General features: G+C 56.4%; 1 protein-coding gene across 1 annotated transcript in view; it reads right to left on the bottom strand.

Moving 5' to 3' along the window:
- Positions 1 to 23,235, bottom strand: part of PLXND1 (plexin D1) — a 49,453-nt gene extending 26,218 nt beyond the window's left edge. Inside the window, exons 1-8 of the mRNA XM_019746786.2 lie at positions 21,760 to 23,235; positions 8,245 to 8,421; positions 5,293 to 5,424; positions 4,893 to 4,993; positions 4,680 to 4,809; positions 3,091 to 3,268; positions 2,825 to 2,933; positions 2,277 to 2,379 (exon numbers count right to left, since the gene is read on the bottom strand). Coding sequence (XP_019602345.2) covers positions 2,277 to 2,379; positions 2,825 to 2,933; positions 3,091 to 3,268; positions 4,680 to 4,809; positions 4,893 to 4,993; positions 5,293 to 5,424; positions 8,245 to 8,421; positions 21,760 to 23,079 — 2,250 coding nt within the window. The 5' untranslated portion in view covers positions 23,080 to 23,235. The remainder of the gene's footprint in view (positions 1 to 2,276; positions 2,380 to 2,824; positions 2,934 to 3,090; positions 3,269 to 4,679; positions 4,810 to 4,892; positions 4,994 to 5,292; positions 5,425 to 8,244; positions 8,422 to 21,759) is intronic.
- Positions 23,236 to 23,879: the final 644 nt, after the last annotated feature.

Here is a 23,879-nt window from a genome sequence, read left to right as displayed (position 1 = left end):
GGGTCCAGGAGGAGGTACAGACCCGCTGCCTGCTGTCTGACCAGAGGCAAATTAAATGGCAAATTAAGCATCAGTTCTGAGTCTTGCAAAGGCCTAGGGAGGGGGTTGCCTCTTCTCCTTCTAGAGCACCATAATCCTCTAAGACAGGCCCTTTCTGTGCCCCCACCCCAACTCTTGACCCACAGAACCACAGACCTAGAGGGGAGCAGGTTATGGGAGCACAGCCAAAGCAATACCTCCAGGCTGGTAAGCTATGCCTGTCAGAACCAGGCACAAAGGTCCCCTCCCCCAGAGAAATTCTCTCTGTCCTACATAAACTTTAATGAGCACCTACTATGTGCCAAGTATGAAGTCAGTGCCTTACAGGTCTAATTCCAGATCCCCACCACAGCCTTTGAAATAGGCCCCATTTTACAGATGGGGAAACAGGCAGGGAAGTTTAGTAGCTTACCCAGGATCATACAGCCACAAGTCACACCTCAGGTCTTGGCTCATGATGGGAAGGACAGAACTATGTCTAACTGGGTTTTTTCCCAGTGCCCAGTACAGATTCAGGCATACAACAGGTACTCAATAAATGGTGAACACACTGTGTTGAGGCTGGGTCCCCCTTGCCCTGCCACCCTTCTAGCTTAGAGTGCAGGAGGCAGACTGCCAGCGCAAATGCTTCCCGCTGACATTCATTGAGTCCCTACCAGCTCACAACGTTGGGCTGGGGGCTAGAAGATGTGGACCCAGGACAGGACTCAGGACAAGAGCATGAGACCTGGTTGGCCCAGACTGGAAATCCCAGCGTTCAGCACAAAGGCTTGGAGCCTCCTCTGTGGTTTGGCCACAGAGCCTCCACTGGGCCTCTTTCCCAGTGAAGAAACCCACATTTATTGCCTCACTGCTTTGAGTTAAACATTGATCCTGCTAAATTCCCCATTCTCAAAGCACTTCTGAGGCTCAAACAGGAGAGCCTGAGACCGGAGGACTCCAGGTGCAGGCCATGACATGGTACCTGCCGTGGGGAGACAAGGCTTCAAACATTCCTGACTAGGTTCTCTTAAGCCCAGTGCCAAGAGGCTGGGGCTGCTTCCTGGGATGCATGTGCAGAGTGGGGCCCCAGTGACCTCCTTCTGCTGGGAGCCAGGGCACCTGGGTCATATTGACTCCCTCAGTTGTGCTATCTGGAAAATGGGTGGGAACATCCCTTTCCTAGAGAGATGAGCTGAAGGCAGGAACTCAGTACCTGACCTGACGCCTCGCAGCCCTGCTACGAGCTAGACAGCCCAGCAGCCAGCTGACAGGGGAGGAGCTCAGCAGGATCCTAGCACCCGCCCCGGTCTAGCCATCCCACCTGGTTGGACATTACCACCCCAGGCAAAGTCTTACGAATCCTGTTTGGTCATCCCTGACACAAGGCTAGGCTGGGTTTAGAGGCTCTTTGGGCAAAGGCGAGGGGCCACCCTGCAAGAACACACATCCTAGAAACAACCAGCAGTAAGGTATGTGGTATTTCCATTTGTGTTTTTCTTCCTATTCCCTCCTCTCTCACCTCACTGCACCTGGTGTAATTGCTTAAATCCAGTCATCCCGGAGCACTAGGGAGGGCCGCCCCCAGCCAGTGCAGAATCACCCTGTGGAGCCTAAGGCCTAGAATGAGCAAAAGGATCTGGGAACGTGTGGTTCCTGAGACTAGCTTGCCCTCTTCACACAAGGAGAGCCCGGCGTTCCCTGCCCCAGGGTCCCCAGTGCCAAGAGGGGCCTTTTCAGCCCAGCTCCTGATTTTGGGAAAAGGGGAGAACATGTGGTCCAAATAGAGAGGCTTGGATTCAAGGCCCAAGCCTGATACTTCCTGACCCCCCAGGGCTGCTGAAGATGTTGAAGGTAAAATTGAAACCTAGCCAGCATTGTCCTGGTGAGTGCAAAGGTGGAAGTACAAACTGACTCGGGCTGCCTGGAGCACAGCTGAGCTAAAGGCGCAAAAAATAAATTGGCCACACTATCACCCCAAAATGCCATTTCTAAGAATTGGTCTCCGGCGAATAACCAAGGCTGTGCATAGTGCCCTGGCTGCACTAGAACACAAAAAAGAAATAGGAAGTGATCACTACGTCCAATAACAGGGAATTAGTGAAATGCACTATTATGTGATGAGCCCAGCACAGCTTTGAAATCTGGTGCCAAAAAAGAAAATTAAATGACATGGAAATGTTCTCAACATATTAAATGGGAAAAAAAAAAGGTAATGAAACAGTGGAAGCAGAGGGCATTCCCCAGGCCCGGCTTACCGTGGGATTTGGTGAGGCCGCACAGCGAGACTGATTGGAGACACAGGTGTGCTGCTGGATGCACCAAAAACAGGACCACTGTGCCGACAGGCAGCTGGTGCACCTGGAAGACAGGAGGCCCCTCAGATACTCAGCTCCCTACCTCCCACTTCATCCCTGCCCCCAGTAACTGCAACCCAGGGGGCAGACCCTAGCACTGGGGAAGAAAGTCTTTCTCATTATCAGAGCTGACAGGAGGGGTTGGGCACTTTGTAGGGTAGTGAGCTCCACACTGCAAGAGGTATGCAAGGAGGAAACAGGCAAGTGGGGCCTTTAGGATACTAAATTAAGTACAATGAAAGCACTTCTCTCTGCCCCTACCAGCCTAGGTGCTCACAGAGGACAGGCACTTAAGTGATGAAGAGTTTGCTGCCTAAATACATGAGTTGGCGAGTGAACAACTGCGGGTCTTGTCTGCTCCTAGGACACTATCATCTTTCTCCCAAAGGCCTCCCCAGGAGCGAAGACCTCCTCCCACCACCCGGAAGCAAGGCCCCCGACCCACTCACGCTGTGTGGGGGTACACTTGGCCGACGCGGCTGCAGTCGTAGATGGTGAAATTGGCCTTGACAATGTTCTGCCTGTTGACCCTCACGGACATCTCCACGGTTACATGGTCTGCAATGGATGAGGGGAGCCAGGGAAAGAAAGATGAGGGGGCAGGGGATCTCCACTGACATAGGAGGCCTGAGATCCACCATTATACCCCGTCAGGGCCGGGCATCTGAGGGCCCCCACATGGCTGTCCCCACAGCCCATTGCGTGGAGAGCCTACCTTGGTGGGGTGGGAAGGGTGGGAACTGGTCCTTCGGCAGGAGGTTGCAGTAGGCGATCTGGTGGCCAAAGGCAGGGCCTGGCACCCGGGCCACAGTGCGGATGTTGTTGCCATAGTCACAGGCCATCTCCATGCCACTGAGGCTGGGCAGGCTGCCGGAAATCTGGAGGATCATGCCCTAGAGGCAAGGGACCCTTAGCTGGGGGCCGGCCCTTCCCTCACAGCCCTGCCCCCAGCCTAGCAACCCCGGGAGAACAGGTGGCTAGGATTCCGGACTGCAGCCTACATGTGACCCCCCCCGGGCCTCAGTTTCCCCATCTGCAAAATGAAACTGATCTTATAGGAGCCAAGGAGGTGCTGCGTGATCTGGCCCGTGACCTCTCTGACCCCAACCCCTAAGACGCTCTCAAATCTACCAATTTTGTTCTCACCTCAGGGCCTTTGCACTGGCAGTACCCTCTGCCCAGATACTCAATTTGGCTCACGCACTTCATATCTTTGCTCAAATGCCACCTTTGCAGTGAGCCTCCCATGCTGACCCGGTCTAAAATGTCAAAACACCCCCACTCGATTCCCACCCCTCTCGGTTCTGCTTTCTTTTTCTCCATTGTACTTATCACCATCTTGACATTTTATCTTGCTTATTCTCTCTCCCTCCGGAGCACGTCAGCCCCTCAAGGGCCAAGGGTTTGTCTGTCTTGTTCACTGATGTACCCCAAGTCTAGAACTGCTCTTGGCACAAAGTACTCAACAACATACTAGATGAATGGATGGATGGATGGATAAACCTACGCCCTGCTTGCTGACATCAGGTGTGTGAAGGACTCTGTGATATGTAATAATGGGGAGGGGGCACAGAGGAGGCGCAGGCCCCACCTGGCCTATCAGAACCATCATTGCCCCACAGGTGATAGATGAGGACACCCAGCCTCAGAGCAGTCACTGAGGGCAGGGCTGGGTGAGCCCCAGGCCGCCTGTCCCTCAGTCTAGCCACTTGGCAGAAACATCCCTGCCCTGATGCCGCCTGCTATGGGTGGGGAGGGGGCAGTGGCAGCTCTAGGCCCTCCTGGTCACAAGCAAGGGGGGGAGCCACTTGCCCCCACGCTGCAGATTCATCTGTTTCTGAGAAAGAGAAACAGCAGCCTGGTACTTGGTGGCCCCTCCATCCCCTCCCTCCCTTGTTCTGGGGTTGGGAAAAGGCAGGAAGGTCAGATGTGGGTGGGGGGTTCTTCCTTCCTGGGACTCTGGAGCCTGCCCCCTTGAGTTCAAATCCCATCTCTGCTACACCCTAGCTCAATGACCTGGAACAAGTCAGTTTACCTCTCTGTGCCTCAGTTTCCTCATCTATAAAATGGGGATGCTAAGAGCATCCACTTTAAAGTTATCTGAGGCCTGATGGAGGTGAACATCATGCACACAGCATGTTCTGGCACTTGGTAAATGCTCAGGAAAGCCCAGTCATTCCCACTGTATTACTGTTTTTGTCTGCAGGTCCCTGGGACACTATGGACAGGAGCCCCCACCTCTGTGGGCTAGGTGAAGAGCCCCACCCGGTATCCCCCAAGCTGGATCCTGGCCCCGCAACTCACTGGGTACTCCTGGCGCACATCAATCTCAGCAGGCAGGACAGTCATGGTGGGACAGCGGCCGGGGCCCTCACTGGCGCTGGTCCAGAAGTGCTGCTGGCTAGAGTTGGTGCAGTCCTGCTGCAGGGTGCACCTGGAGTGGCGAGACACAGGTCAGGACCCAGGGGGGCTCTCCCCGCCGCAGCCTCCCAGCCCTGCCCCTGCTGGGGGCCTCACCGTGTCTCCAGGGCGCACCAGCCACAGTAGGCGTCGGCCGCCCCCACGCACTCCTCACAGGTAGTGTGCGCGGAGCACGCAGCGACTTTCACCCTGGCCATCTGAAGGCAGAGGCAGGGGCGCAGCTCAGTGAAGCTGCCGGCCCCTCCCCCAGGGACCCAGCCTGGCTGGCAAGAGCCATGAGAGGCTGGGGAAACAGGCTTGGTACTATAAAGGGGGAAACATGGAAACAAGGCTTTTCTGCACAGGTGACATCTGTACTGAGAGGTGAAGGGGGAGCAGGCCAAGCAGGTAGGGAAACAGCATGCTCCGGGCGGAAGGAACACCATGTGCAAAGGCCAGGCAAGCAAGAGAGCTCGGGTCATCCTGGGACCTTGTCAGGCCCGGGCTCTGGCCTTACCTGGTGGGACGTCATCAGATAAAGGTAACCAGGGTCTGCTGGGTCAAACTGCATGACGTGGTGCACAGGCTCCCCGTAGGCCACTGTCACCACCCGCCTGCTGACCACCTGCATGCTCTCATTCAGGTTGATCTGTGGGGGTGGGGGGGTGGCTGTCAGGGTGATGGTGCACTGGGAGGGTGCCCATGGCAGGGGAGGGCCAAACACTGGGGAGCTGCCCCCGGAAGGAGTGGGAGGCTGACTCAGGCTTGAGAGCTCAGCCTCCCCATCCTCTCTTGGGCCCTTCCAGGGCTGGTGGGAAATCACAGACATATAGGGGCAGTGGATCCAGCCTCTATGCTTAGCCTCTGCTGTGCTCCCACCAGCACACCCTACCCTGTGAATACATACAGGCTTTACAGTTTACAAACATTCTCTGGGAGGCTGTTTGGCATCATGCCTAAGAGCAGGGGCTTGGGTTTGAATTCTGAATTCTGGCTTTGACCTTTGCAAGCTGTACAAAAGGACAAGTAAGTTGTCCAAGGCACTTCCCCTCACTGAACCTCAGTTTCCTGAGTTTAAGAGGACTCCTGATGGTACCTGCCCTGCAGGACTGTGGGGAACGAGGACTAATGAGAAGGTGAACGCAAAGTGCTGATGGAGCCACATTTCTCATGCCTCCCCTCTCACATCCATTTCACAGATGCGGAAACTGAGGCTGAGAGACTTGGCAAGAGTCATAAAATGAAGACACTCAGGGTCACAATATAAGCCTTGGCCTGTGTAATCCCAGAGTCCAAGGCACAGCTGAGATTTGGGGTCCAACGTCCAGGAAGGAGGAGAGCCAGGGCTAGCTGGTGTCTGGAAGTTTCTCTGGCTCTGATGGCCCCTCTGCATGTTCTCCTGAGAACCAACAGTGCCCTTCAGAGTCCCATCAAACTGCTTTTTCGACTGGCCTCACACATTCTCAACATGCTGCTTTGTCAAGGCCCCACCAGGCTCTGAGCTGGGACCAGTGGTCAATGCTTCCCTGGAGCCACCTACTTCCCAGCCCTCCTCTATGGGCTCCCAAACCTTTAGTGGCTTCCTCCTGCTCATGTAATAAACCTGTGCTGGCATTCAAGGCCCTGATGATCTGACCCCAACTTACTCTGCCAGCCTCATCTCCACCCACTCAACTCAACTCACCGATTCCACCTCCAGGCCTTTGCCCTGGTTCTTCCTTGTGGAATATCTCTCCTCCTCCCCTTTCGCCCCATATGCAAACAAGGCCAAGCTCTGTCCTCCCAACGTCTCCTTCAAAAAAGCTTCCCACGTGTCCTCCACACACTAAATTGAAATTTCTCTCCAGGCTCCCACAGGCTGTCCCAGCCCATGAGACACTCCTGATCCCAGGAGACGTCTCGGCAGATTCTGTCCCAAGCGGTCCAGGTTCCGTCTGCTGCCCTCAGCCCCAGCCCCATGCATCCAGAAGACACTCAATTCATTTCTACCCTCCTTCAAATGTGTGTTGAGCATCTACTGTGCTCCAGGGCCAGGGCTGGGTGTTGTGCTCTCATCCCTGAGCAGGTGAAGAGTTGGCAGGAGATAAAAGTCTGCACAGAGCAGGATGGCAAGTGAAAAGGTTGGGTTTAGGGATAGTGTGAACTTTGGGCCAGCTGGGGTCAGCTGCAGCTGAAGTCAACCATAGCTCTCGCTGTGTGACTGTGTTGTTTTCCCTCCCAGAGTCTCAGTGTCCCGATCTGTGAAATAGGAATCACAGTTCTGCCTCCCTTGCAGGGGTGTAAGAATTAAATGAGATGACGCTCATGATGTGCCTTTGAGGCTGGGTAGACACTGGGTGTCCCATTACGACAGCTTCATGTGTGAGGGGCGGGGAAACTCCTTGCTTTCCACATGCACAGGCATCGTCACAGTAAACTCTGACCACAGTCCTGGACAGTCCAGCTCATTTTCCCCATGACAGACAAGGAAACTGAGGCTCATTCAGGGTGAGACACAACCACCCACAGGTCACACAGCTGTGAGCAGTGGAGCCAGGATTCAAATCCCACTGTCTAAGGACCTTCAATGGGGACGTGGAAGGTTGAGGAGGATGCGCCCCCGCCCTTCTCCCCGACCCCCGGCCTGGTATTTCTGCCACAGCCACTCATGGTTCAGCAAGGGCCCTGGGGCCAGGCTCGGACCCTCACCACAGCCCTGGCCCATGGCGTCTGCCTGGGCAGCTGAGAGAATCGGATTATCAGATCTGAGTCAATTAGGCCAGGGTCTGGTGCACACTGGAGCCGTGCCAAGCAGCTGACTTTCCCAGCAGGCAAGGAGTGGGAGGTGGCTGGGGGGCAGGCCCAGGCCCTCACCTGGGGGCCCAATACAGGACCTGCCAAGTCCACTCTGCTCCATAGTGGCAACTGGATTCCTCTCATCCTTCCCAGCTCCAAGAATCCTGGGCCAGGTATTATTATCTCCAGAAACCAGTCACCTTGATTAGGGGAGGTGGGCTTTTTCAGAGGGTGGCAGGTGGGGTGGAGGAGGAGATGGGATGACAGCCCCCATTTTCAGGCTGTGGCCTTCCCCCATCAAAGCCCCACAATAGTCTCGAAAGGCAGGGCATACAGCCCTTCACAGATGGGAAAACTGAGGCCCAGAAAGAGAAAGTGCGTTGCCCAAGGTCAAATAGCCTGCAAGTGGCAGAGCCCAGACACTTGAACTCAGACCCATCTGCCTCAAAGCCCTAACCCCAGAGACCCTGAGAGAAGAGCCAGCCCTCAGCTGCTGGTTCCTTTCTCAGCATGATGAGGCACTTATTGTTATGAGCAAGAGGGGAAGAAACAGATGTGAGAAAGCTTTGTAAACTGTAAAGTGCTAGGCAAATAGGATAAAATAAAGGGTAATACTGGACCTGCAGAGGCTCTGGCCTGGGGTGGGCCTGCTGCTTCATCCCCCAACCCCTTCAGCCTCCTGCCCAAGCCCTACCTTGAGCAGCCGCCCGCTGACTGTGCCCAGGAAGACCACCGTGTAGTTGCTGACACTGGCCACGGCCACAGAGGAGAGGCCCGGGGCTCGGAACACGGGCGTGGCCTTCAGGGGCTGCAGGATGGACAGTGGGTGCTGTAGGTGGGCAGCCCCGCAGTCCAACTGCTCCGGCTGCAGCTGGAAGAGAAACAGGACATCAGACCTCAGCTCCAGAACCTTCTTCCGCTCCCTGGCCACACTGTACGGATCTCAGTCCTCAGCATCAGAGCTTTAAAATCTTGCTCCTGCTTTATACGCCCAGCTCTGGGCTGAGACCCAAACACAAGCAGGGTCCCATCCCCAACCCCACACTGACCTTTGACCTTGGCTTTAGCCTCAGAGCTGCCCCAAGACGACATTTCAGGTACCTGGGAACCATAGAGGAGGAGCTGGGGCAGGGGGGTGGGGTCAGAAGGGTTGGCGAAGGAATACAGTTAAGTGTGCAGGGGGTCAGGGAGCTCAGGACAGGGTGAGGCCTACACACCCTCACACCCTTAGAGCTGCCCCTCCTGGCTGGTCACAGTCAGGCAAAGCAGAGGAGCCCACGCCAGACCACCAGAGGCCATCCTCTGCTTCAACTTACCTGCTGACACCCAAGGGGTGTCCTTCCTGCCACAGCTATGTCTCCACAGCAAGCATAGGGCTTTCTCCTCCCAGACCCCCTGCTTTGACCCCAGCACTACCACCCCCAAATTTCCAGCAGCTCCCCCGACTTCAGGTTAAGGACTTCCTAAACTGAGGCCTTCCCCCAACACACATCTCCTCATCTACCCATGTTACAGGTGGACAAAGCAAGGCTAGGTGTGTCCAAATGCATAGTCCCACCATCCACATTAGCCCAGTGCCATCTCTGGTGGCAAATCAGCCCCACCTCAGAGAAGCAGGGCAACTGTGCCTGGTGACCCTAGTCCCCAGGCACTTCCTGGACTTGCTCCCACCTTTCCCACATTTCTCGGGGCCTTACTGATCAAAATTTCCTTCTGCAATTTGCACAAAAATTAAAAACAGACCTCCAGGGAGTGCCTTTGAGAAGACAATTGGGCAAATCCACAAGGATGCAGAGACAAGCATAGTTTAGAAGAGTAGACGGGGACACAACCTCATGTGTCAGGCCCAAGTCCCGCCTTTCCTGGGGTGGGGGAGACGCTTTTCCTAGGGGTTATATAATTCTTCTTCACTGAATATGGATTACTTGTGTCAGTAAACAATAAGTTGTTTTAAAATTAAAATTGTAAACCTTGCCCAGGGGACATGACTTTCCTCCCTGAGCTCTAGGAAGCGTGGGAAGGAAGGGAGACCTGGGAAGCCCCATGACACCTTTGGGGGTTTTCTGCCATGGGCCCTGCGATGCGGGGTGCCAGCCAGCCAGGGTGGCGGGTCCTGGGAAAAGCCAGACAGGCACCCAGCTCTGGGTGATCTGTTGGCCAGGGCAGCAGAGAGGATGAAGGGGAAGCACGCGGAGAATCCATCTCTCGCCTGCACGCCCTGACGTTCACAAGTCATTAATTCTACACCAAAGGAATTTTCTAAAAAGACTTTCCTCCAACTTTTTTTCTTATCCTAAAAATAAAATTAAAAAAAATTTTTCTAAAGGAGAAGTAACCCGTCGTCTGCTCCGAATGATCTGTGCTCTGAGGGGGAAGCTGACTCCCCAACCACCAAGGGAAATCACAAGGCTTCGGACTGGCTCAAAAAATGGAAGCTGGCAGGCTCGGGAAATGCCTCCCCTGTTGGGGGAGGGGCTTGGAGGCCCCAGGAAGGGGGACCGTGGGCTTGGGGACCAGGCAGCTGTCAGGTCCTGGAGAGTGGCCTCAGCCGAACTTAGTCTCCTGGGGCAGTCACAGCTCCACAGGCCCAAAATACTACCCTGACCGAATGACACCGCTTGAAATTCCTCCATTAGCACTGGCCTGTCTTCAAGTCTCAGTCAGCGTAGGTCTTTCAAAAACACAAATTCCCCGGAGAGCACGAGGAGGGCTGGACTTCCACACAGTCCCCTCTAGTCCACGAGAGCCGCCTTTCCAAGCACAAAACCAGTGAGCCCCCCCACTAAAGTTTTTCTCTGGCTCCCTGTGCCAGCTCTCCTCAGGATCAAGCCTGGCATTCAAGGCCTTTGCGATCTGACTCCTGCCAACTGGGCAGGCCTCAACCTCACTTCTTTCCTCTGTCCCCCTCTCTGCTCCGACCCCACCAATCTCTGCAGTTCCTCAAGTGTGGCCACTTTCCCGCCAGGGCTCCTGGATCTTCATAATGTTGCTTCCTCAGCAGCTGGTGCCCGTCCCACACTTCTAAGCCTTCCGTCCCCTTGCCTTACCCCATGGTGTTCCCTTTGCCAGGGTGGCATGTTTTTAGCCAGCCTTCAAGGCGTGGCTCAAAAAAAAAAAATCTCCCCTTTTCTGTGAGGGCACCGTGCAGTCACCACCTCCATGTATCCTGACAGCACACGCATGAGCTTCTCCAGGGCAGACCCTGTGCTCGGGGTGAGTGTTTACTAAAGAAAGAAAACTAATTTTGACTACAGTGTGAATGACTGTATTCGGTGGCTTCCTTTTCAAGCCAAGGGACTGAGAGCAACACTGCCATGCTGGGTGCTAGAGAACTAAGGGAAAAGTATGGGTCAGCTGGATGCCTACTCTACGTGTGGCAACACAGGGGAGGCAGGGGTTCAGGTCTGGACAACACCTGGCTGCTAGTTTTGGTTCCTCTAAGAAGTTCAGTTTATCCCTCTTATAAAGGGATGAGCAATAGCCTCTGGCCTCAACTCTTTCTGAGAGGACACCCCTTGCCCACTCCAGCTGGCTGCCTCCTAGGGCCAAAGCTCAGCTCTGCCCACTCTCCCATTAAAACTCTGACATATTGATTTCACTACCAGCCGTAATTGTGTTGACTTTCTCTCCCCAGGAAGTCAGATGGGGCAAGAGCATCAAAAGACCTTCTCAGGCCTTCCACATCCTGCCCACAGAGCCCACCAAACCTTAGTCCCACCACAGGTGGCTCTGCGAGGAGGATGAGGCGTCGATGGTGGGCCCGTGGCAGGTTGCAGAACTCTGTGGTTCGGTCCCAGGTAGAGACTACACCGGCTATTGGGGCCTTGTGCATTTTCCTGCCTCAAGTTTTTTATTGTTATTGAACCATGATCCCAGGCAAGTGAGGTTTCACTGCCAGGAGTGGTAAGCACACTTTTGGTTAATTAAGTGGCCGACTACAAGCAGCCCGACGCTTACTACTCCCAGACCGGGGGCTGGAAGGGCCCCTTCCCACTCACCCTCCACAGTAGCCAAAGCGAGCTTTTAAAACTTCGAAACACTAAATGCAAAGGGAGACTCTATTGAAGTAAAAGGACGTTCATGGAGTAAAGTCTGGAGTTGAAAGTAAAGTATCAATGTTGGTTTCTTAGTTTAGACAAATGTCCCATGGGTATGCAGCAACTATCTTTGTAACTTTCCTGTAAATCTAAAATTATTCCAAAATAAAAGTTTATTTAAAAAAAACATACAAAGCAGATGGTATCAGCTCAACGGCCTTCAATGGGTCCCCAGTGCCCTCAATATAAACCCAGACTTTGCTCTTGGGCCCTCAAGGCCCTGCCCGATCTAGCCTGCCCCGCTGTGGCTTCCTTCAATCCCTGTCTGGCCCAACTGTTGCTCCCTTAGCTTGTATAGCTGAAGAGGGGCAAGGAGATGCCCCAAAGACAGGACTAAAGAAGAGGGAGCAAGCTGGGACTAGGCAGGGTACAATGTAATTGGCGTCTGACAGGCAGGAGGCCTAGACAAAAAGGCCACCAAACTCTTCTGAATTGCTGCTTCCTGAAAACCCCAATTGAGAACTCTGCCCCTCACACACACTTCTTCAGAAGCTCTGGGTTAAAGGGGGAATGTTCTCAAGGTCACCCAAGGGCAAACCTGTGACTCCTAAACCCAAATTCCACCTTCCCAGTTCAGCCTGTGTGGCCTCTTGGAACACCACAGCTAGTGGGCTCTGGGTCCACTGAGCTGGCACCTCCACTGAGGGTAAACTGAGGCATGCAAAGAACCATGGGCCTGCTGTGTGCCGGCCCCGGGAGGGGTCAGGTTGGGCTTGATTCTGGGTGGGTGGCCTCTGGCCAATGGCCCAACAACAAGGAGGAAGCCGCCTGCTACTGAGAGAGGAAATATCAGTACCTCCTTGTGGATAATCAAGCTTACTTCCTGGAGGGGCCGGGCGAGAGAGGATGGCCAACGGGACAGAAAACAACAGTCAGGAGGTCTCGCCCTGAGCTGGAGGAGAAAAGCAGATGCACCAATGCACAGAGAAGGGCAGATGCTTTCCCAGGACACACAGAGCAGTAATTCCCCACCTGGCCCCAGGCTGCCTGAGTCTGGCAGGATGAACCGGCAAATGGCAATGGGTGCAGCGCTTCAGGTGGACACTTCCAGAGCTTCAGAGACGCCTGCCTTGGTTTCCCTGACCCTCTCATGGAGGAGGTGGGTCACTCAGCCCTAGGACACTGATGCCATCCAGGCCAGCTGGGCACCATCTGGAAGGGCCGTGTGAAACAGCCCTGAGCACAAGATGTCTGCTCACCCACAATGAACACTCCTGGCCGTGCCGCCAAGCTGGACACAGATTAAAGGGACAGCCCCCAGGCTGAGGTCAGAGGCCTGGCTCGACGGAAGACCTGCTGTGTAGGCACCAAGCAGTTACCTCACAGCCATCCAGGGGCACATACACTCTTGTTGTGTCCCCATTTTACAGACAGAAGCTGAGGCTTCTGATGTGCCAAGTCTCCTGGCTCTGCACTCAAGGTAGGTTGCCCCATCCTCTCTGAGCCTCAGTCTTCTCATCCGTAAAATGGGGACGGTAACAGCAACCCCTATAACAAATGCTCCCAATTAACTCTGCAGGCCACTGAGCAGAAGCTCAGGGGTGCCTGAGGCCAGGGGAGCCCCCTGGATGAACAAGCCACTCTATTGCTTCCCAGAGTCGAGCCTCTGAGGTTGGATCCACAGCGCTGCCCTCCCCCAGAACAGGATGTTGGGAGCTAGGCCGAGGCCTGCTCCACTCAGGGCCTGCCTGGGAACTACGGCCACAGTCGCTGACTCAAGCAGCCATTGTTTTGTTAGCTGGACGCGGCCCCCCAGATACACAGCTCCCCCTTCTTGAAGCTGTTTCTCATTCCGGCTCAGCCTGGCCCCATTTCCAGCCCTCCCCCTGGGTCCCAGAGGAGCACAGTGTGGGATGGGCAGCCAGCGACTCTTCCCTGGCCCGAGTGAAAAGTCACTCCCTCCTACCAGCTCCACTGGGGGGCGGGGGGGACAGAGTGCTGCAGCTCCAGCCCCTCCTCCCCCAGAGAAGTTTCTGTCCCAGCTTCTTCCCTGAAGGAGATGCAGGCCAGGAGAAGCTGAGAGCCGCAGCTGCCTCTCCCGGGCACAGGCGGCCTTTCTCCTCCTGGGGCTGAGGGGCCCTGAAGACTGGAACTCACACCCTCCTCCCCATCCTCTGGGGGTGCTGGCCTCCGTCCCAGAGTTGTCATACAACTGCTTGTGGGTGCAATGGAGGGAACAGGGCTGGCTTGGGGCCCCCAGCAAACATTTCTGGGCCAGGTCCCATGTGCTGAGGACATGAAGATGACATGTGGGCCCCTCACTCTAGCTGTCCACATCCCAGTTCAGAGACCACCCCAAGTTGGGAAGTGACAACTTCATAATAATAACAATACAGTATAATCAACAACACAACAATAATAAGCAGCTGTTTACTTTGTGCAGCGATCTCTGCCTGTATAACCTCATTTACCCTCACCACACCCTAACAAGTTGATGGTCCTTTATAGCAAATATGTGGGGCACAGAGAGGTGAAGTGACTTGCCCAGGGTCACACAGCCACTACATTCAGATGGTAGCCTCAAACCTAGGCAGGCTGGCTCCAGAGTCCTCACCTTTCACCACAGCCCACCTGCTGCTCTGTCAGGCATTGCCAACAGCTGCTGGGAGAGTGGACCCCTGGAGCTAGAAAGGCCCTGGGTTGCAAGCTGGGGAAACTGAGGCCCATCAAGGTAATGGCCACTGTTAGAGAGCTCAATCACCTCAAACTCAGATGGTGGACATGCCCTGAGAGGGGCACGGGGGCAGGGGTGGACATGGATCTCCATTTAGCTCCTTTCCTGGGCCTGGCCTCCACTTTAAGGCCTCTGCCACTGCCTCCCCCCCATTATTTACCGATCAGAGCAGAAAGCGCTCCATGATTAATGCCCCACTGGGGCCTCGCTGGAACTCGTAATGGAGCTTAGAGCTTCCTCCCTCCTCCAGCACGTGATTTATCGTGTTTCAGGGTAAAGGACAGTGGACTGGGCGGGGTGAGCCAAGCTGGCCGGGAGACGGGCAGATCCTGGTGGCATCGGGTATCAGCGGCAGAGCGGGCAGCGCAGGGCCCGTCCTGGCGGCCTGTAGAGTTCGGTCCTGGCCCAAACACAGGCTTTGGAAGGAAGAAAACGGCTGTACTCTGGGGGTAGCCAGGATCCAAATCCATGTGGCTGGTGCCAAGAGACTTTCCAGGCCTGTCCCCAAGTAGGGACCTGCCGGTTTCCATGGCAATACCCACACTGTTGTCAGAGCTAGAGAGACCTTGGGGAGTCACCTGGTCCAGCCACTGTGGGGGCTCTGGGAGAGCGCCTCCTGCTTCCACCAGCACCTGGCAGGACTAATGTGGGGCCAGCAGCCACGGGTCCCTTCTAGAACCAGATTAACTAGGTCTCACTCTTCCCCCAAAGCCCTGCTGGCTCCCCACCGCCCGCAGAACAGCATTCAAATCCTTGGCCTGTACCCCAGACCCCACACACTCTCAGCTTCGTCTCTGTCTTCTGCCCAAGCCATGTTCTACCACATCTCTAGGCCTCTGTCCTGCTGTGTCCTCTGCCTGGAATGCCTTCCCCTGCCACATCTGTCAAAGTCCTGCTCTAATGTCCCCCTCTTCCAGGAACCCTTCCTTGATTCTCTCAGATGAGGCTGGGTCAGTGTGCGGCTCACTACAGCACGTCTTCTGTCATGATCTCCATCCTGACTGGGGGGTAGGGATAGGGTCTGATTCATCCCTATGGGGGGCGGCCATGTAACAAAGCTGAGCCCCCTCCTGTACTGCCACACTTCAGAGCACTCTCCACCAGGAGCCCAGACAGGCAGGAGATGTTGCCCAGGAGGTGCTGGGCTCTGGTGAGCAAAGGAGGAGACAGCTGCAGTCCTGGGGCCGTGCTGGGCTCTGGGCTCAGCAGCTCTCAGTCCTCACTGAGGAGCTCTCACTACTTCCCACAGCAGCCCCAGCAGGGGCAGAACTTCCCTGGGCCTCCATGTTTTCATCTTTAAAAATGGACCCATTCACCCCTTCCCACTGTGACCTCAGGGCCCCTTTGGCTTGTACCTCTTTGGTGTTTTCAGAGGAGGAAATAAAGGTGATGAACACATACAGGTTCTGCAGCCAGACACCTGCCCCCCCTTTTACCTGCTGTGTGACCTCAGGCAAGTCACTTAGCCTCTCTGGGACTCTGTAGATTGGGGATAACACTCATCTATTCTGCTTCTGGGGGTATTAAAAGATATATCATGTGTAACCACCTTACAAAGTGCCCAACACAGAATAAGTTGCCAAGAAACAACAATAGCAACAATAATGACGCTGAGCTGATAGGAGCAATTCTGGTGACAAAGTGAGGATTTCCTTGCTATCATGGCCCAACTCAGATCAGGAAGCTGAAGCCCAGAAAGGGGAAGGGACTCCCTCATCCCGGGGGACTCAGGCCCTCATGCTCCTTCCATCACCACGGCGTCTGTTCTCCCTGCAGCAACAACACAGAACCATCCTGTTTCCTTAACCTCCATGAAAACCAGCAGCTGTGGGCGGGCAAAATGAACTCTTAGAGAGGGTATTTCTGCAGGGCCTGAAGCCAACTCACACATGGCCTCTGTGTTCTTCCCTACGCCACTCCCTCTTTACAGATGGAGAAATGGAGGCCCAGAGAAAGTTAGTGACTTGCCCAAGACCACAGCAAGGAAAGTGCAGAGCCAGGGTTGGAAACCAGGATGTTGGAGTCAGGGTCCGACACTCACCCACCACTCTGGGCAAGTTTCACCTGTAGGCCTGGCCAGGGCTGTGACAGATCCTCCATTCACCCTCCTAGCAAATGCCAGACAGTGCGGTGCTGCCGAGGACGGGAGGGGGAAGCCTGCCGAGCCCCCCACCCCAGTACGGTCTGTACCCCAGAGGGCTGAGGTCAGTGTTAAAGGGATATGTCAAGTCCTCATTCAAACTGACCATATCACTTATTCACACCCCCAAAGGGCCAGGGGATTCACTCCTTCCAGAGTCCAAACGATCCCGTTTTCTGAGATGAATGCAACCAGGTGCTGCCCTGCCTCTCCAACTTCCACAGGAGGCCCCATCAGCCCCAGCCCCCAACTTGGGGCCCGGCCTCTGCAGATGCCCCAGCCAGCCTCACCCCACTCTGGCTCTGACTCACTGTAGCATCAGCTCCATCTTGGGCCCGCTTGAAGCTACTATCACAGAAGGGGATCTTGTACAAAGGGCTCCACCCAAATCTTAGGGAGGTGGGGAGGGGGAGGAAGTAACTGGAGAACCCCCAGCAGAGAGCTCACAGTTAACACCAGCCATCACCCAGAGTGGACTCTGGAACGAGACAACCAGTCTGCAGATCCCTGCTAACCAGTTGTGTGACCCTGGGTCTCAGTTTCCCTATGTGTAAACTGGGGATAACAGCACTTCCTGCCTCAAGGGGAGGACGGGTATGAGATAAAAGGCACTGGTGTTTGTGAAGGGTTGGCACAGTGTCCCTGCTCAGAACTGGGGGCTCAGCGTTGGTTATTATTCGGCCCCACAGAGCTGAGCCAGCACCTACCCTCTCTGCACACCCCTCACGACCACCAGAAACTCCGCCTCTGCCCCATCAACAGCAGTGACAACAGGCCCACTCTCCCCTTCGCAGCCTATGCTCCTGCCTCTGAGTTCGCTGGGGCCCCAAAAGCACCAGACACACACTCGCCTCATCTGTGTCTCGCCCACCCCTGCTCACCTTCAGGGCCTGGTTTGATCCTCTATAGAATCCTCCCCTCCTCTGAGCGCTCCGTGCCCCATGGCTGTTCCACACACTGAACACACTTTTCTCAGATGTATTTTTTCCCTCCTGGTACTAATACCTCTATCTGCCATTTCCTGGGCACTGCATGTGAGATTTGAACCTGCCCACATCCTCAGAAGAAGACACTGACCTATTTTATAATGAGCAAGTATGAGGCCCAGAGAGGGTAAATAACTTACCCTGGGTCACACAACATACAGGCAGGAGAGCGGGACTCAACATCAGCTTTACCCTTAGGTACCTCGCAGTCCACACAGATGACGTTGCCTAAGTGGGGAGGGATATTAACAGTCTTCTGGTCCAAGCCCTGTCTTTCTCTAGGTTAGAAGGTCATCCTGGCCAACCTTATGGGAACCCCTTCTCCTAAGTCCTGCCAAGTATCTCTACTTGTACCCTTGGCCATGGGGAGCTCACTCCCAGCCCCCAGCCCCATTCCAAATATAAAGCCCATCTTGGAAGCTCTGTCTCCCTCCACCTCCACCCAGTATTTCAGCCCCTAAATTGGTTCAGAAAACGCCTTCTTGACGACGAGCACCCACCCACCACATGCCAGTTTAAAACCGCCTGAGGGTTTTTTTCCACCTTTACTATAAAAAGACACCTTGAAAATGTGGCACTGACATATCCCTGTTGGTTTTCTTTTTTATTTAAAAACACAAATATTATGGTCATTCAAAGGCTGGGGTGAAGAGAGTAAGACAGCCTGCCCTTGTCTTGCTGGGTGACCCTGTATCGCAGTTTTCCTCCTCAATAGCTGTGGCAACTTCCCAACTTGCTTTCACCTCAAACATGAGGTGAGGAAAGGGATCCATGCTACACACAATGGAGACTAATTTCCTCACTTACTTTTTCTCTCAAAATAGTCCAACAGCCCCAAATATGCCAAAAGTCATCAGGGACACAATTGGAGCCCTCAAAGGCTGGGGAAAACCAAGGTTCCCTACCTTTGACCTCACACTTTAGCAGCTCATCCCTTCTCTACAGATTCCCAAATGGAAGGTGGCAGCAGAGGCTGCATTGCCTTAAGGGTGGAGAGCAGAGGACAACGCCTGCCAAGTGAGAAGCTGGGATGACTAAATCACCCAACCAAGGCGCTGGAGCTATGGGCTGGAGAGACCCTGAAAGCCATCCTCGGAGTTTCCAGAGGTCTGGCCAAGCCACCTCATCTTGGAGGTCAGATGTCCCTGGAGAACACAGGGAAGAATGGGGTGCTGTCCCTTAGCCCAATGGCACTAACATGCCAGGCCAGACTGGGCAGCGTCCCTCCCCTCCGTCCTGTCTGAATCTGGAGCTACGTTCAGGCAGCCACATCTGTCCCAAGCCCCCTGCTTCCCTTCATGCCCCCCCCCATGGGCCATCGTGTCCCAAGAACAAGACCTGGCCTGCTGCCTCCACCGCTGCACCCAGCACCCTGTGGGCCTGGCACACACTAAATGCTCAAGAAATATTTTTGAATGAATGAGTGAATCTCCTGCCTTGGAGATGGCACCAGCCTCCCAACTACTCTCCCTGCCTCTCATCTTTCCTTCTTACTAGCCACCTAGGGACTTTCTAAAATAATTATATTAAAAATAATCATAGTAATTGCAAACAAGTGCGCCGGGCACACTACCAAGAGCTTCAAATGTATTATCTCACTGAACCCCCACAACAGTCCTGGGAGGTAGGCATTTTATTACCATCCCCATTCCACAGAGGAGGGCACGAAGGTGCTTGTTCAGATCATATCACTCCTTTGGCTAAAACCCTTCATGGCTCCCCATGTCCCCAGGATACATTCCCAATTCCCAATACAGCCAGCCTACACCCCACAGGCCCCATCCACCTCCCCTAGCCTTTCTTTCATGCATTCCCCACTCCCCCAGCCATGCTGAATCTGACCATTGTTCAGTTGCTCTAGCCTGTCTTGCTGTACCCTACCTCCAGGCCTTTGCACAGACTGTTTCCTCTGCCTGGACCCTTTCATCTTCTCCTGCTGACCTAAGGTGGCCAACTCCTGCCCATCGATCCACCTCCACTTTGATAGCACTCCCCAGGAAGCCTTGTTGGCCCTCTCCCGGCTCCCTCTGCCCAGGTTCTCTCATTACAGTACTCATTGCCCTGGGCTGTAACAGCCTGACCACTGGTCAGGACTGTCTGTCCTCTGCTTGCCTGCAGGGTCCACAAGAGCAGAGACTGAATCACCATTGGTCTGCAGTACACAGCACAGGGGTAGGCACACAGTAGGGGCTTAGGAAATGTTTATTGAGGCTTCTATCTGGGGCTAGAAGTGGGAGATGGTGGAGTCTTCACTGCTGCAGAACAAGCCAAAACAGGTCACTGTTTGCTATTCAGGACCAAACCCAGATACCTGTGCTAATAATGTCTCCTGTAATAATAACAAGAACAGCAGACCTCTATCAGGTGCTTACTATGTGCCAGATACAAAGGGCTTTATATCAATTAGTCCATTTAGTCCTTAAAACAATCCTTAGAGATTTATTTTTACTATTCCCACTTTATAGATGAGGAAACTGAGGCTCAAAGAGGTTAAGTCCCTTGCCAAGGTCACACAGCTGGGAAGTGACAGAGTAGGGTTTGATCCTGGGGTGCAAAGTCCAAGCCTGTAACTGGGAGCTGGCAATAGCCTGGAGCAAGCATAACGACCACCCTCCCCACCCCACCCTCAGCTGTGCTGGAGGCTCAGATCCCGGGGGCTTGGACACATCTGGGAGATCCTGCCCAGTGGTACCGACCTGGGCCCACAGCTGGGTATAGGAAAAGGGGGGGAACACAGGAAAGTGGCTGAGGAGGGCTGAGAATTTGCCCAGCCGTGGGTTCAGGAGGAGGCCCTTGGCCACTCTGTCCCTGGGGCTGTGTCCCTGGAGAGGCCCTGTCCCAGTAAGGAGAAGGAAGCCCCAGCCCCCTTCAGCAGAGTGAGTCACTGCACCAGGCCAGGCTGAGAATAAGGGACCGTGGGAACCAGGACGGCTCCTGCCAGAGGGGGAGGAGGAGACTACAGCCGCCCAAGAGGACAGACTCACGCTGACAGTATGGATGGACACACGGGGCCTGGAAAGGCCAAGGAAGTCTCTAGTTCCAACAGTTCCGTAGAGGAGGGCTGACTCCCCACTCACCTCCTTTAGTCCTGAAACAAAACTCACCCTCTCAAACACAGCCCATTGGGGGATATGGCTCTGGTGAGGGGAATAGTAGATGTCCCAACCACAGCACTGGGCAGCCTGCCCTGACCTGGCTGGCCCCTGCGGGTGGCAGAGCTGCTCCCTGGGACAGTCTGCTCTGCTCACCCACCGTGACCTTTATTTTCGGGGCAGCCAGCCAGCCGGGTGGTGGGTAGCTGTGGGAGCCCGACTATAGGAGAAGGAATCTGGGTTTTCTCAAAGCCCCAGTGTTGGGCACACCCACAGGAGAATAATTAAGCTCATGAGATTCTTGCCACAGCCTGAGGACCACCGAAAAGGGATAAGGCAGGGCTTCCCTAGTCACCAGGAGAGGTCTGAGTTTGGCATTTGCAGAAGGAGAGGCTGGGGCTTCCTAGGGCGAAGCCTGGGGTTCAAATGGAATACTCAGACCAGGAAAGTAGAGTATGGAAAAGGCGCAGGGCTCCACCTCCCAGGACCCCTGGAGAAGTGACCGTTTGCAGGTGGGCTTCCTTAAAGGGAACCACAGTTTCCTCCTGCACCCTTGTCATGTACCCACAATGCCAAAACAGTTACTCCAACTTGACTCCTTGACACTCCCCAACCCAGGCGGGCACCTGGGCCCCCTTGCCACCCAGCTGGTGTGCCCTCACACCTGGCCCCCCTCCTCATTCCCTCCTGAGACCACTGCCCTCCTGCCCCGTGCATACCCATGTTGCACATAGAGCTGTTCACTTCCCTCCACCCTCCTGGCCCGGGCACCCGCCCACCCTAGCCCTTGGTCAGACACACACTCACTTGCTGTGCGTTCTGTGCTGCTGCCTTTGAGGCCCCAGATGCACACCTGAGCTGTATATGTACCTTTGGCTGTCTTCAGCGCTCTCACCTGAGTACCCATCGGCAACCTGGGCCCCTCCCACACACCTAGGTATGCCCACCTGTAACCTAGCACTCACTTGAGTACGCGCACACTTGGACCATATTCGCCCCAGCGCCCACATCAGCTGACACATGTACCCTCGGAAGTACACCTAGGTCCCCGCAAATGCACCTGTGGCCCAGAGTACACACCTGTGTCCCCACACACGCACATGTGGGTCCCAGCACGCTCGCACCAGTGACCCGCTCAGCGCACAACCCGCCGAGTTACCCGCACGCTCTCCCTCGGGAGCCCTCGGTTGGTCCCCCGCACCCGCATTGCTTGGGCGTACCTGGATGTTGCGCTTGCGCTCGCAGGCCGGCCCGGTGCCCTGAACCACGCTGTCGAGCACAGCCACCACGTCGGGTGCGGGCTCCACGAAGCAGGCGGTGCGCGCGGCGCGGATGGCAGCTTGCACGTCCGCAAAGCGGAAGGCGCAGAGCGCGGCTGGAGCCGCGCGAGTCGCGGGGGACCCCTGGGGCCGCTCGAAGACAGCAAAGAGCAGCTCACGCGCGGGGAAGACCGACACCAGGCGGCTATAGAGGTCGCCGCGGCCCGCGCCGCCCGAGCACTGCAAGCCCAGCTGGATGTAGGACTCAGTGAGCTTCTTGGCGTCGCCGCCGGCGCCGCGGGGCAGGCAGATGCGTGCCAGCAGGCTCCGCGCCTGACTCTCCTTGTCACCCGCGCGCGCCTCGCTGTTGAGTGCCAGGTATGCGTAGGACCGGGCGCCCGGCGGCGGGTCCGGCGGGTGCAGGAAGGCGCGCACGAAGCCCAGCTTGTGTTGCTCCTTGGCGCCCTGCTTGATTTTGAGAATGTTGTCGTCGGAAGGGTTGAGGTCGAAGGTGAAGAGCTTGGCCAAGTCGCCGCGCGCATCCAGGGAGCGGATGGCGATCTCGGGCGTGTTCTCGAAGCGGTGGTCCTCCAGGCTGCGGTTGCGCGGGAAGAAGGCGCTGCCGTAGCCGGTGTACGTGGCGCCCACCAGCAGGCGGCTGCCACCCGCGTCAGCGGCCGGAGGCAGCACCAGCCCCACGGTGGACGCGTTCGGGTGGTTGGCCGCCACGTTCAGCATGCTGGGGAACACTGTGACGGGCTCGGCGGGCGGCGCGGCGGGCGGGAAGAGCACGGCCACCGCCGAGATGTTGCCCCGGCGCCGTAGCTGGCAGAAGCCCTGGTAGATGGAACCGCACACGACCACCAGGCCCTGGCCGGGGTCCAGTTGCAGGATCTTGTTGTAGTTGTCGGTGAGGCGCCGCGGGTGTTCGCACGAGGTCTGCGGTAGCTGCGGGGCGTGACACAGCGGGCTGTCGGCCACCGGCCCCACCGCCGCCTCGGCCTCCAGGCTCAAGTTGGCGCCCGACAGCTGGTAGAGGCGGTTGACGGCCGCCAGGTACACGGTTCCTGCCGCGCCGTCCAGGGCGAAGTTGTTGGTGGGCGTGGGCGAAGGGAAGCGGCGCTGGATCTCCAGGGCGCTCGCCCGCGCCGCCCCCAGGAGCAGCAGCAGCAGCAGCAGCGGGCAAGGCGGTGGGGCCCGGAATGGCGGGCGCGGCGGCAGGGGGCTGGCCGCGGCGGCCGGGGCGCTAAGGGGTGCGCCGCCCGCGGCGCGACGAGCCATCCGGGCGTGCGCGGGCTGCGCTGCACGGCGAGTGCATGGGGCGCGGCGAGGCCGGGAGCCCGGAGCCCGGAGGCGGCAGGAGGCGGGGGGCGGGCCCGGGCCGCGAGGCGCTTCCTGCCCGCGCCAGCCGCCCCGGCCCCGGCGCCCCGGCCCGGCTGAGCCGCGCCGCGCAAGCCGGGGGCGGGGCGGGGGCGGCTCCGTTGCGGACACGCCCTCGCGCCGCGCCCCGCCCGGCCGCGCCCCGCCCCCGGACCCCCTCCCGCCTCCCGCCCACCTCCCCTAGAGCCCGGTCCCGCTCCCCCGGGGGCCCGCTGGCCGCGCCCGGCCCTCCGGCCGACGGGCCTCTGCTCCGCTGACAGTGGGTCTGGCCGCCCCGCGCCCTCCAGGACCCAACCGCGCGGTGTGGCTCTCTTCCCCGGCGCAGCCTCCGCCTCCGTCGCTTGTTCCTCTCTTCCTCCCTCCTGGCCGCTCGGCCCGTCTCTCTCGGGCTGGTTTTCTGTTTTTCTTCCTCTCTTTCTATCCCACCCGCCCCTGATTCTGTCTCTGCGTGTCTCCGGGTCTCTGTCTCTGTCTCACCCCTCCTCCCTTCCCCGTACGTGTTGTCTCTTTTTCTCAGTCTCTGGTTCTCCTTCTTATTTCTCCCCTTGCATTCGCTCTCCCTTCTCTGTTTTTCTGTCTCTGGCTTACTCTCCGTGGCTTCCTCGGCCCCCTCCCCTTAGAACCCCCTGCCTGTCTCCCCTCCCTCGGACCCCTCTCTCCTCCATCCCTGCCTGTCCCCCCTTCGCTGCCTGTCTGCTTTC

The sequence above is a fragment of the Rhinolophus sinicus genome, linkage group LG10 (assembly GCF_036562045.2).
Source record: "Rhinolophus sinicus isolate RSC01 linkage group LG10, ASM3656204v1, whole genome shotgun sequence".
Classification (NCBI taxonomy): domain Eukaryota; kingdom Metazoa; phylum Chordata; class Mammalia; order Chiroptera; family Rhinolophidae; genus Rhinolophus; species Rhinolophus sinicus.
The sequence above is the reverse complement of the archived record's forward strand: the minus strand, read 5'-3'. Positions and strand labels throughout refer to the sequence as shown.